Here is a 14,444-nt window from a genome sequence, read left to right as displayed (position 1 = left end):
CAAATGGCCATATTTCCAAGAAATCAAATACTTAAAAAAAAAGTTTCTGGCCATGTTTACCTGTGTTTCTAGTAGAGGGTTGAATTTTTGCCCAAAAAAGGCTAGTGTTAGTAAATCTATGCCCTTTGGAGTTTTGGCAAACGAGATATGTTATGTTCTTCCAACTGACAGCTCACTGGGGGTCCTTGTGCGTGTTAACTGGTGCTTTTTTAAGGACATTGTGTGTGTGTGTGTGTCTCTGTCTTTCAAAATTGTACACACTATGTCTTTTCCATCTTCACTGTGCGCTCATCATGCACTGTGGCCGTAACTTTTGCAGTTTAAAGTGTGACAGCAAGACTAGCACGATTCTCTAAAATTTCACTGAGAGCAGATTGGTTCTTACTGTAGATCTTAGCAAGCTCAGCATATGATTGTTTTTTCTTTCCTTATTAAGTCGAGAACTTTCATCTTTTCCCTTAAAGGAAGCACTCTGTGGCTTCTCTTTGGCACATCCGAATCGCCAGCATCACTACTCTTTGGGGCCATGATTAAGTAAAATAAGGGTCACTTGAACACAGTACTGCTGTACCAAGACAGTCTAGCTAATAACCAAGAGGGGTACTAAGTGACTAACGGGCAGGATGTGCTGGACAGAGGGATGATTCATGGCTCAGGAAGGGCAGAGCAGGGCGGTGTGAGATTTCACAACGCTGCTCAGAATGGCGCACAATTTAAAATTCATGAATTGTTTATTTTTGAAATTTTCCATTTAATATTTTTGGACCGAGGGTTGACAGCAGGTAACTGAAACCACAGAGAGCAAAACTGCAGATAACGGGAAATGACTGTAAAAGAAAAAGTTGATAAATTGGACTTTATCAAAATTAAAAACTTATGCTCTTTTAAAGACACTGTTAAAAAAAAAGGCAAGCCACAAAATGAGAGAAAATACTGGCAAAACATGTATCTGACAGATTTATATCTAGAATGTATAAAGAAGATTTACAATTCAAAATTAAGACCAACAATCCAATTTAAAAGACGGTCGAGGGCTTCCCTGGTGGCGCAGTGGTTGAGAGTCCGCCTGCCGATGCAGGGGACATGGGTTCGTGCCCCGGTCCGGGAAGATCCCACGTGCCGCGGAGCGGCTGGGCCCATGAGCCATGGCCGCTGAGCCTGCGTGTCCGGAGCCTGTGCTCCGCAGCGGGAGGGGCCACAACAGTGAGAGGCCCGCGTACCGCAAAAAAAAAAAAGACGGCCGAATATTTGAACAGATACTGTACTAAACAAAATGTACAGACGGCAAATAAGCACACGGAGTGATTCTCAAATCACTAGTCATTAGAGAAGTGCAAATAAAGCCACCATAAGATACTACTACACACCCATTAGAATGATTAAAATTTAAAAGACTGATTGTAGGAAATGGTAGTAGACCCTCAAGCAGCTGGCACTCTGGTGGGAATGTCAATTGATACAACTTATTTAGAGAACAGTTTGGCAGTTTCTTGAGAAGTTAAAACGTACACCATGCTACCGCATCATTCTATTTCTAGGTATTTATCTGAGAGAAATGAAAACCCATGTCCACATAAAAACTTGTACAGAAATTCTCAGAGCAACTTTATATGTGAGAGCCAAACTCTGAAAAGAATCCGAATGGCCATCAGTGGGTGAGTGCATAAATAAATTGCGGTGTATTCACAGTGGAATACTACTCAGAAATAAAAAAAGGAATAAACTATTAAATTTTTTTTGTGTGTGTGGTACACGGGCCTCTCACTGTTGTGGCCTCTCCCATTGCGGAGCACAGGCTCCGGACGCGCAGGCTCAGCGGCCATGGCTCACGGGCCCAGCCGCTCCGCGCCATGTGGGATCTTCCCGGACTGGGGCATGAACCCGTGTCCCCTGCATCGGCAGGCGGACTCTCAACCACTGCGCCACCAGGGAAGCCCCAAACTATTAAATTTTTTAGAATTTTAGATTTACTATTTATTGAGGTAATATTGGTCTACAACATTATTTAAGTTTCATGTAGACAACATTCTATTGCTACTTCTGTATACCCTATAGCATGCTCACTACCAAAAATTTACTTTCCATCCACTGCCATATAGTTGATCCCCTTTACTCTTTTCACCATCCCCCTGCCCCTCCCCCTCTGGTAACCACTACTCTGTATATACATGTTTCTTTCTTTTTTTTTTTTTTTTTTCTGGTATGTGGGCCTCTCACTGTTGTAGCCTCTCCCGTTGTGGAGCACAGGCTCCAGACACGCAGGCTCAACGGCCATGGCTCATGGGCCTAGCCACTCCGCGGCATGTGGGATCCTCCCGGACTGGGGTACGAACCTGTGTCCCCTGCATCGGCAGGCAGACTCCCAACTACTGCGCCACCAGGGAAGCCCCCGTGTTTCTTTTTGTTTGGTTTGATCGTTTATTTTGTTTTTGTTCATTTTTTTATATTCCACGTATGAGTGAAATCATACAGTATTTGTCTTTCTCTGTCTGACTTATTTCACTCACCATAAAACCTCAAGGTTCATCCATGTTTTTGCAAATGGCAAGATTTCATCTTTTTTATGGCCGAGTAGTATTCTTATATATATTTACCATATCTTCTTTGGCCACTCAACTGTTGCTGAGCACTTAGGGCGTTTCCATATCTTGGCTGTTGTAAGTAATGAACATAAGAGTGTATATATCTTTTTGAATTAGTGTTTTTGTATTCTTTGGATAAATATCAAGAAGTGGGATAGCTGGATCAAATGGTAGTTCTAGTCTTCATTTTTGGAAGGAATCTCCATACTGTTTTCCATAGTGGCTGCACCAGTTTGCATTCCCATCAACAGTGTAGGAGGGCTTGCTTTTCTCCACATTCTCACCAACACTTGTTATTTCTTGCCTTTTTGATAATAGCCAAGGAATGAACTATTGGTACATGCTATGACATGGATGAATCTCTAAATAATTATTCTGAGGGAAATAAGCCTGACAAAAAATAGAATACTTATAAGATTCCATTTATATAACATTTTAGAAAATGCAAACTACCCTCTAAAGGCAAGGGATAGTGAGAGGGGGTGAATTACGAAGGGTCACAAGGAAACTTTCGGGAGGTGATGGAAATGTTCATGATCTTGAATGTGGTGATGAAATCACAGATATATTCATGTCCAACTTCACCAAGGTTTATACTTTAAATATGTGCAGCTTATTGTACCCCAATTATACTTCAGTAAAGCTGATGAAAGAGTTATGCAGAGAAGTTTAGGCATAACCTAGCAGGTAATACGTATTTACTGTGGGTTCTTGTGCAAAAATTTATTCAGAAACATAATCTTGATGGCTATGTGCACAGTGGATTGAGTGAGAAGTTGGGATTTCCTTTGGAAAATCATACTTAATAACAGAATTGCCAGTAAACTAACCTCTGTTCGCAATCAGGGTATCCTGGGACTCGGGAAATATTCCAGTGTTTTAAGTGGGTCTTTGTTAAAGAGATCATCTGTGAAAAGTTACTTTAGGAAGGAGACATCCAGATGGAAACCCAGCCCTGTCTTCCAGAGACAGGGACCCCGATGCTCTAGGGACAGCACGCTTGGGGGCAAAGAACCTGTCCTCATTCCCAAGATGTCCTCTTCTCCTGGGCACAATGCTCTTATGATATCGTGAATCTCAGTGCATCACTGCTGGGCAGTGGGACCAGCCATGGAGGTGAGACCCCCAGTGGGCTCTTGACTCTTGAAGCTTCCTTGAACTCTGAGATGTGCCAGAGAGCTGTGGTATAAACAGGTCTACTAGGGTTCGGGGCCTGGAGAGGGGGTTGGACACCATAGCTGCCCGGCTTGGCGGTCACACCTGCTCTTTCTCTGCATTCAGGTGGACCACCGCGCCCTGCTGTCGACCTTGCAGCTGTTGTACACTGTGGGGTACTCCCTCTCCATCGTCTCCCTCTTCCTGGCTCTCACCCTGCTCCTGTTTCTTCGGTGAGTGGAACTTCTGCTGTCACGTGTGCAGACAGGTACCCAGGCATGCGCTCGTTGTCTCCCTTTAGAAGGCAGGAGACTAGGCTGGATGATTTCATGGCTCCTCAGAGCTGGAAGGGATCCGAGAGAGTCTCCAGTCCATCCATCCCATTTCGTAGGCAGAGGAAAGGGATCTCAGAGGTCCAGAGAAAGACACTGAGTCACCCCAGGTCGCAAAGCACAGCTAGGACTGGAATCTGGGACTCCTAACTCTGCTTTTGCCTCTTTTGGATTAGATGACCTCTGCCCAGCCCTGGTCTAAATTCCTAGTTACACCCATTACTACCACAGCCCCTTCTCCCCACAACTCTACCAGATGCATTATTTTTATGGACGAGATTAAAAAACTTCCCCCAAACAAATTAGTGAGTGGGAGAGCTGGGGTTTTAATCCAGGGCCCTCGGACTCCAATTAGCCGTCAATCATTGGAGTGCTTCCTTGGTGCCAGGTACTGTTCTAAGCACATTACGTGCATTAAGTCATTTAAGTCTCTTTCTAATCAGAATTAAGATGAATTCTAACCCTAGGAGATTAGCCTTATTATTACTCCATTTTATAAGTGAGTTAACTGAAATATGGAGAGATGACGTGACTTGCTCACAATCACACAGCTGGCAAGTGATGGAGCCAGGATCACAACCGGGCAGTCCAGAGCCTGAGCATTTTCACTCCCTTCTACTGTCTTTCAGAATCCAAAACCTGAATGCATTTTACTAAATCACGTTTATAGAAACGACCCAAGTGAGATATTTATAGACCCCCTAGGGAGCCCTCCAAGGCTGTCTCCTGGTCTTGGTCCGTTCAGGAACATAATGGAGTGTAATGTGGCAGAATGAACATTCGATGCAGATGTGGAGGCCTGGATGGGGACCCTGGAGACCTGGATGCTAATTCTAGAGCAGCTCCCACCTGGGCTCTGCGAGGCCCAGGGCTAGCCCCACCTGACCCCTCAATCCCATGATGCTCTTGAGGCCCTAGAGCAGAGAGCAGAGTCATGACCACCTACCCCGCTGGGAGAACAATTATTGAACAATGGGAGAGAATTCCACAGCCTGTGCCCTCTGCTATCTGTGACCTCCTCCACTCATCCTCCCAAAGTCCCAAAACCAGGCCAAGAGAAAATAACTGCCTGGCCCTGGAGGAAGTAACTTTAGCAGAGCCTGGGTTGACTACGTGTCCATTTTGTCTCTGGCTCTGGGCCCAGTCTAGGGAGAAGGATGCATAAATAGTAAAACACAAGGACCTGCTCAAATCTTTTTGGAAACTAAAAAAGTAATAATAGCTCTAAAGCAAGGCAGGACTGGACGGACATATGCCGCACAGGGGCACAGGCAGGGCTCTGAGAGCACAGTGCTGGAAAAGGGTCCTTTCACTAGAGAGACCGAGGATGCAGGGTTTTTTTTTTTTTTGCGGTACGCGGGCCTCTCACTGTTGTGGCCTCTCCCGTTGCGGAGCACAGGCTCCGGACGCGCAGGCTCAGCGGCCATGGCTCACGGGCCCAGCCGCTCCGCGGCATGTGGGATCTTCCCGGACTGGGGCACGAACCCGCGTCCCCTGCATCGGCAGGCGGACTCTCAACCACTGCGCCACCAGGGAAGCCCGAGGATGCAGTTTTACATCAGCTGGCACAGGAGGCTCCAGCTGGGTGAGGGAGGACATGAGAGCTGATATTTTCCAGGCACTTAAGTGCCAGGTACTATGTGAGCACTTTTCACCCATTAACTGGCTGAATCCTCCTGTAGCCCTCTGTGGTGAGTGCCCTTGTTCTTACAGGGAGTAGGGTCTCGGAGAGCCATATATTGACCTCAGAGTTTCTGGGTCTAAATCTCAGCTCTGCCACTTACCGCTCTGGGACTTTGGACTTAAGCTTTCTGCCTCAGTTCCCCCATTTGTAATGTCGGAAGCTGTGAGGAGTAAGGATACCCATAAGTACCCACAGGCAAGTAGCTTGGAACATAGCCTGGCATGTTGAGCATGCTGTAGATGATAGCTGTTATTCTCTCCATCTTACACATGAGGAAAATGAGGCACAGAGGGGTAAGATCCTTTAAGCCAGCTATCCAGCTCTGGAGACTACACTCTGAACATATCTGCCTTCAGTGGCAGATACACGGGTTTCAGGCACACACCTGTCGGTCTGAGCCGTTCTTTTCTGAGGGAAGACACTGTTTTCTCCTTGCACAGAAAACTCCACTGCACCCGCAACTATATCCACATGAACTTGTTTGCCTCTTTCATCCTGAGAGCCCTGGCTGTGCTGGTGAAAGACGTCATCTTCTACAACTCCTACTCTAAGAGGCCCGACAGTGAGAAAGAGTGGATGTCCTACGTGTCAGAGGTATGTCCTTCCTTACCGTTGGCCTCGACCTGGTGGATCAATACTGGGAACTGCAAGAAGGTGAGGCTGGGGAGGAGAAGAGAGAGAGAAAGCACTGTCAGTCTCTCTGGTTAGAGTTGCATCACCTAACTTAAAAAAAAATTCAACCTTGTCGAATGGGGCAGGTAAAGGAAATCAGTAGCGGAAAATGTCACTGAGAGGCTGCTTTATACCCAATGGGTGGAAAATTGCTTCACCTGTAGACAAAAGAAATGGACCAGATCAACCTTTTAAAATTATTACTGTGTTTCACGGCAGTAAAGCTTTTCTACATCTGTTGAGATGGTTTTTCCTTTATCCTGTTAATAATGAATGCAGTAACCTCTCAAACTACCTTGCACTCCTGGAAGAAATCCAGCTAGGTCCTCAGATAGTAATCTCTCTCCCCTCCTGCTGGACTGTTTGCTAACACTGTGCTTTGTTTAGCAGTTCCTCATCTACGTTCAGGAGTAATTTTCTTTTCTTGTACAGGCATACCCTGCAGATACTGTGGTTTGGTTCCGGACCACTATAGTAAAGCAAATACCGCAATAAGGCAACTCACATGAATTTTTTGGTTTCCCAGTGCATATAAAAGTTATGCGTACACTATACTATAGTCTGTTAAGTGTGCAATAGCATTGTGTCTAAAAAAATAATGCACATACCTTAATTTAAAAATACTTCATTGCTAAAAAATGCTAATCATCATCGGACAACATGGGGTTGCCACAAACCTTCAGTTTGTAAAAAACACAGTATCTGAGCAGCCCAATAAGGCAAAGTACAATACACGAGGTATGTTTGTACTGCCTTTATCAGGTTTTATCAGGTACTGCCTTCATCAGCATAAAGTTTATGCTGACTTTTCAAGACAAATTCTCTCTTTCTCACTTCTCTGGAAGAATTTGTTTAAGATCGGTATTATTTCTTCCTTAAATGTTTGATAGATTTCCCTAGTGAAGCCATTTGGGCCCAGAGTTTTCTTTATTGCTAGTCTTTTAATTATGGATTAATTAGGACTATTACATTCAGATTTTCTATTTCTTCTGGTGTCAGCTGTAGTAATGTGTTTTTCTAGGAATTTGTCTACTTCATCTAGCTTCATCTAGCTTTTCAAATTTATTGGCATATTGTTTATATTGCCTTAAGATCTTTTTAAGGTCTGTTACATCTATCGTGGTATTCCTTTTTTCATTCCTGATACTGATTATTTGTACCCTCACTCTCTTTTCTCCCTCCTTGATAATCCTTGCTAAAGTTTCTCAATTTTACTGGACTTTTCAAAGAACAAACTTTTGGCATTGTTGATTCTCTTTATTTTATGTCCTCTATTTCATTGATTTCTGCTATTATCTTTATTATTTCCTCCCACGTACTTTCTTTGGCTTTATTTTGCTGTTCTTTTTCTAACATTTTTGACATATTTAAGGTAAGTGACTTTCAGCCTTTTTCTTTCTTAATAAATGCACTTGAGTAGGTAAGTTTCATTCTAGTTGTAAAATTCATCCTAGCTGCATGCCCCAAGTTTTGATATGCAGTATTCTCCATACATTCAGTTCAGGAATAATTTCTAATTTCTATTATCATTTCTTCTTTGATTCATGAATTATTTAGAAGTCTATGTCCTCATTTCTAGTCATATGAAGATTTTTAAATTATTGATACCTTGCTTAATTGAACTGAGATCAGAAGACATACCTTTCGGTGCTTTCTTTTTTAACTTTCTTTTTTTTTAACATCTTTTTTTTTTTTTTTAGACATTTTTTTTTATTAGTTTCTGCTTTATAACAAAGTGAATCAGTTATACATATACATATGTTCCCATATCTCTTCCCTCTTGCGTCTGCCTCCCTCCCACCCTCCCTATCCCACCCCTCTAGGTGGTCACAAAGCACCGAGCTGATCTCCCTGTGCTATGCGGCTGCTTCCCACTAGCTATCTATTTTACATTTGGTAGTGTATATATGTCCATGCCACTCTCTCACTTTGTCACAGCTTACCCTTCCCCCTCCCCATATCCTCAAGTCCATTCTCTAGTATGTCTGCATCTTTATTCCCATCTTATCCCTAGGTACTTCATGACCTTTTTTTTTTTTTCTTAGATTCCATATATATGTGTTAGCATACGGTATTTGTTTTTCTCTTTCTGACTTACTTCACTCTTTTTTTAACCTTAAAAATTTTTTTCAGTGCTTTCTTTATGGAAATTGCTGCTGATGAATTCTCCTTGTCTTTGTCTAAAAATGTCTCGCATGTCAAGAAGCTGGGCTTTAAAACCTACATGAAGCCCCCATATTTTTATATTGTTGCCAACCTCTCTGAGATGGTCAGCAAGGGTTTGGGAGAGAGGGGAGCTCAGAGGGAGGGGCTGTGCATGTGGAGGCCCTTCTCCACCCTGGTGGGGTCCAGATGCTGAGGGAGCCTGGACTCACCCCCATGTGCTCTGTCCTCTGCAGGTGTCCACTTCCTGCCGCTCGGCCCAGGTTCTCCTGCACTACTTCGTGGGTGCCAATTACTCGTGGCTGCTGGTTGAAGGCCTTTACCTCCACACGCTCCTGGAGCCCGTAGTGCTTTCGGAAAGGCGGCTGTGGCCCAGATACCTGCTGGTGGGTTGGGGTGAGTGACCTGAACCCCCAGCCTCTTCTCCTGGGGACCTGTCAGAACGTGGGAGCCCAATAGAGCTTTTGGTTGGAGTTAGGGACCAACTGGAGTGAGGTTTCTGGGACAGACAACCCCTCAATCACAAGAGACTCTGAAAAGAGGGGTGTGTGTGTGTGAGTGTGCACGCACTCCCATGCACATGTGTACATGCACGTAGACATAAGTGCTCTAGACCCAATGCACACATTCGAAACTTGGGAAGGTTTTGGTAGAATCAGATGACCTTCCTCCTACCCTGTCCCTAGCTGTATTCATCTACTAGGGCTGCCATAACAAAATACCATAGTCTCTGTGGCTTGAAACACAGATGTTTACTTCTGGAGGCTGGGAACTGTGAGATCACAGTGCCAGGATGGTTGAGTTCTGATGAAGATCCTCTTCCTGGCTTGCAGACAGCTGCCTTCTTGCTGTAGCCTCCCATCATGGCGGAGGGGGGAGAGAGAGAGAGAGCTCTCTGGTCTCCTCTTGTATGGACACTAATCCCATCACGATGACCACCCCTGCCACACACACCTCATCTAAACCTGATTTCCTCCAAAGGTCTCATCTCCAAATGTCATCACATTGGGGGTTAGGGCTTCAACATACGAATTTGGAGGGGACACACACATTCAGTCCATGTGCCAACTAAGTCTCCAAGATGAGGTCTGGAACCCCTGTTGCCACAAACTCTTGGGGAAGTTGAGGCTGCGGCATTCAGAGGGCATAACTTTGGCCGGTGATTCAGGAGGTTTGATCATTGTCTTTGGATTTACCCCAAGCTGCTCCGTGACATGTGGCAAATCTGTTCTCCTCTCTGCTTCCTGGTTTCTCAAACAGTCAATGGCCCTGTGCCACTGTAGGCCTCTCCAGCTCTCACAGTCCACAGTTCTATGATGTTTGGGTTTTTATCAGTTTCAACCAGTTGTGCTTGGCCCATCAGGGTAGTGCAGGCAGTAGGCAAGTTTGGTCGGCCAGCCCTTGACTCCATTTCCATGTTTTCTCCCAGCCTTCCCGGTGCTCTTTGTTGTACCCTGGAGCTTCGCCCGTGCTCAGCTGGAGAACACAGGGTAGGTAATTCACCTCTTCTTACATTTCCATGAGCTAGCCATTCCCAGATAGGCCCCAATGTAAGGAAATATACTATTTTCCCAAAGAGAATATCCACTCCCTTCCATTTTGGCCATCCAGGATATACTTAAGTATGTAGATAAAAGAATCAGGGCTTCCCTGGTGGTGCAGTGGTTGAGAGTCCACCTGCCGATGCAGGGGACACGGGTTCATGCCCCGGTCCGGGAAGATCCCACATGCCGTGGAGAGGCTGGGCCCGTGAGCCATGGCCGCTGAGCCTGCGCGTCCGGAGCCTGTGCTCCGCAACGGGAGAGGCCACAACAGTGAGAGGCCCACGTACCGCAAAAAAAAAAGATAACTGATCACAGATTGCCATAACAAATATAGTAACAATGAAAAGCTTTAACATACTGCAAGAATTACCAAAATGTGACACAGAGACACGAAGTGAGCAAATGCCATTGGAAGATAGTGCCTACAGACTTGCCCGACGCAGGGTTGCACAAACCTTCAATTTGTAAAAAACGCAATATCTGCGAAGTGCAATAAAGTGAAGCACAGTAAAATGAGGTGTGCCTGTAGAATTAAGAATTCATGTTTGTATGAACACGGAGAAAAATGTGGAAGGATACACACCAAGCTATTAGCACGAAGACCATTTTCCTGGTTAAAAATATGTCCACAGTATCAACCTAATAGGAAGGGATTTGGGCCCTCCCTCCCCCCTCCCAAGTGAGTCTTGAGTGTGAGCATCCTTCTTCCGAGGGTACAGGCCCTTTACCTTCAGCCTTGTCTCAGACGTAAGTCTTCTTTTACTGCTTGCTCTTTGCCATAGGTGCTGGGGAACCAACAGGAATAAGAATATCTGGTGGATCATCCGAGGACCCATGCTGCTTTGTGTAACGGTGAGGACCGTCCCACCTACCCTTTTTCCTCTTTGAGCTCAGCAGCTGTGGAGGACCCTGTCCCCTCCCCTGCCACCCACCAGATTCTCTGGCTCAGAATGAACCTGGGCCAGATCCCTTGAGATGGAGACGCTGAGCTGTGAGTAAGATCTGTTGAATGAGAAGCAAGTAAGAAACTCCTCCTTGGTGTCATGTCATGGCAGAAGTAAGTGTGCCATGTTATCCCCCCTACCCCCCAAAAAGAAACTTCTCCTTGTTCTGGTTCAGTACCTAAATCCGGGCTTACACTATAAGCCTCCTTCTTTCTGGGTTTTCGAACTATGTAGAGAAACCCATAATCAGCTCAGTGACCTCATGTCAACTGGCTGTGATGTGCACAAACCCTGGGGATGCAGGTGCCTTCGGTCATGGACAAGCCCGGGGACAGCAAAGCTATGGGCTTGGATTTACCACCATCAGCAGGAGGGAGGGGCGGCTAAGGAACCATCTTTTAGAGGATGAAAGCACGCAATCGCTATTAACCCAGAGCTGTGATGGGGGCTCGAGTCAGGAGATGATGCTACTCTGAGATCTTGTGGAAGAAGGCCCTTTATTCCTTAAGGCCCAGGATTTGGGGGGTGCGGAGGGACTGCCCAAGCCGGAGTCCTAACGCTCCTTTAGATGGTAGCATGTGAGGAAGACATCTGCCAAAGAAGTTCGGGGGAGGGGCAGGGAGATAGCAGACAGTTGGAAGGATGAGCAGAGATCCCAGAGGAGGCGGGAGGTCTTCCTGCCTGGACGCAGGGCCAGCAGCCCTGGGCACCCACCAGCCAGGCACTGCCCACTCTCCTCTCCAAGGGGTTGCCGGACATTCCGTTTTTGCCATTTTATAGAAATAACCTGGCATTTGTGGTTTCGTGAAAGCAAAAGGGCTTATTTTTAGAGAAGAACGTCAATATTTGTCAATAATCGAAGGGCCCTCTCCGCCCAGACCTGAGCGTTGAGTGTGCCTGGGAGGGGAAGATGTTCGTAGAAAGGGCAGGAAAACCAAGAGTGTGGAGACGCTCTAAGCAGTGGCCTGGATGCTACTGGGGATGTCCCCTCCGGCCCTGCCACACGCAGCTGAGAGCGGATGCTCAGAATGACCTCTGACCACGCCCACTCCAAGCGTGGCCTCCTGCCCTGCCTCGCCCACCCCGTCCCTCCCTTCCCGACATCCTCTCCTCTCCAGCCACACTGCCCCGCTGCGGTCCCAGCCGCAGCTCCTGGCTGGCCACCTCCGCTGCAGCCGGCTGACATTTATGGAGTGCCTCCTACCTACCTGCTCTTCTGAGCGCTCTGTGCGTATTCACTCACGTCATCTTCCCAACAAACCCATGAGGTAGGCGCTACTATTGTTTCTTTTATTGGGGAGGATGCTGAGGATTGGTCTGAAGTCACAGAGTTAGTCAGCGGGGGCCAGATCTCGGTCTGATCGGGTGACACCAGCGCTTGCAACCACAGCGTCGTGCAGCTGCCCCCAAATACTTATCGCCTCCAGCCCTCATGCCTGGAGGACTGTGGGCTTTTCACGCATTAGCACCTTGCTTTGGACCCTCCTCAGGTTGGAAGCGCCTCCCTCCGCCATCTCATCCACCTGGCCGCTCTACCTGGACACCCACCCCACAAAGTAGAGATGGTCACACCCCCCTCTGTGTCCTTCCCAGATCCTGTACCAACTTCTGCTATGACCCCAGCAATGTTTTATTGCGAGTATTTGTCTGAAGCCCGAGTGCTGTCACTGTAAGCCCTGTGTTTTATTCATCCTGGCGGCCAGCCCAAGCATACGGCAGGCTCTGCAGAAACTTACTCAGTAAATGCTTGTGACCCACACTCCTGGGCACTGGAAGGTTCTCGTGAACCAGGCAGAATGAAGCAGGATGGCCCTCCCTAGGATGCAGTTCAGACTCGCTCCAGCTGGATCCCTGGTGCTTACCCTGCGTGCAGTCTTCCAGAGGCTACCTCACTGGTTCTCCATCTTGGTTGCTCTTGGGATCACCTGGGTATCCTGAAAAATTCTTCTTGCACGAGATTTGTGTTTCGTTGATCTCAGATGTGGCTTAGGGATTCTAAGGAGAAGCTCAGGTGTGGTCTCCTGAGTGCTTGTTCTGAATTCAGGTTCCCAGGCCCCACCCCAGACCTGCAGAATCAGAATCTTCATTGTAACAGGATTCCTGGGCACTGGCTGCACAAGAATGTTTGTGAAGCTCTGTGCCCGCACACCAGCGGTTCTCAAAACTGGCTGTGCATTAGAAACATCGTGGTGGCTCATACCCCAGAGGATTTCATCCAAAATTCTGGAGGTGGTACCTGGGCAGTGATTCTAATCCATGGCCAGGGCTGGAACAATTGCTCTGGACCTCGCTGCTTGGTTGTCCATGGCTGGCTGACCTGTGTGCTGGTTTCTCCAGGTGTTTCCTAGTTCCTAGAGCCACCTTTTCTCCTGCCAGGACCAGAGAATATGCTCTGTCTTTTCATCTTGGATGAAATGACCTTCACATGCTGTTGCTCTACAACTCCAGTTGTGGCCAGCTCCACAGAAATGGCCAGAATCACCTTAGCTCACACTGGCTCCTTGTCCTCCCATCCACACCCCCTCTTCCTCCTGTTCACCCCACGGTGAATGACACCACCATCCATCTACCAGGCACCCAAGCCGGAAACCTGGGCACCCTCCTAGCTTCTATCTCCTGCCTCACTACAGCCTCCAGCCAGACTTCAGGTCTTGTTGGTTCTTCCTCTGAAGGTCACTCCAAGCTTTCTCCTTCTCCTCAATCCATTGTCATTGTTCTTCTTCAGCCCCTTGGGGTTTCTCATGCAGACCTTTGCAAAAGCCTCCTGTTTGGTCTCCCTTCCTCATTCCTGCCCCTGGCAATGCACCCTCTGTATGGCAGCCAGAGTGGTCTTTCTTGAGCAAAATTTGGCTATGTTTCTCTTCTACGTGTGACTTTTTAATGGCTCGTTACTGCCCTTGGGCGTGGTTCCAAAGTCCTTCATATGGTACGTTGTCATTCCCATCCAACCACAAGCACCCCGTGCTCCATTTATATGGAGAAATGCACAGTTCCCCCGAATCCATGCTGATGTTCATGCCTCCCGTGCCTTTTCACACGCTGCCTCTCTGCCTGGAATGCCCACCTGACGGCCCTGCATCTGCCTGGTGAGCTCTTCCTCCTTGCAGACTGAACCCTTTATTAAGGCTAAGTGCATGCGCCCTTCAGCAGGGCTCCTGGGGACGGAGGGTTTTAACCCAAAGGAGTAGCTCTAATATAGGCATTTTCGTCTATATAGCGGGCCAGGAGAGGAGGGGCTTGGGGGGAGACAGAGGAGTTAGGGATACGCGAGACCTACCTCTGAGTCCCCACTGTGCTGGCACCCACCTCTGCCAACTTGTAGACCCCGATATGAGCATGGCAGCTGGCATGGTGCCGAAGAAATATCA

General features: G+C 47.2%; 1 protein-coding gene across 1 annotated transcript in view; it reads left to right on the top strand.

Moving 5' to 3' along the window:
• GLP2R (glucagon like peptide 2 receptor) overlaps positions 1 to 14,444 on the top strand; it is a gene marked incomplete at its 5' end in the record, with an annotated part of 47,229 nt that overhangs the window by 12,721 nt on the left and 20,064 nt on the right. The window contains 5 exons of the mRNA XM_082605537.1: positions 3,864 to 3,970; positions 6,194 to 6,347; positions 8,825 to 8,984; positions 10,018 to 10,078; positions 10,915 to 10,984. Of these exons, the coding sequence (XP_082461663.1) occupies positions 3,864 to 3,970; positions 6,194 to 6,347; positions 8,825 to 8,984; positions 10,018 to 10,078; positions 10,915 to 10,984 (552 nt within the window). The remainder of the gene's footprint in view (positions 1 to 3,863; positions 3,971 to 6,193; positions 6,348 to 8,824; positions 8,985 to 10,017; positions 10,079 to 10,914; positions 10,985 to 14,444) is intronic.

This window comes from Mesoplodon mirus (assembly GCF_964341445.2).
Source record: "Mesoplodon mirus genome assembly, chromosome: 18".
NCBI classification, from domain to species: Eukaryota; Metazoa; Chordata; class Mammalia; order Artiodactyla; family Ziphiidae; genus Mesoplodon; species Mesoplodon mirus.
Note: the sequence above shows the minus strand (reverse complement) of the source record. Positions and strands in the feature narration are given on the sequence as shown.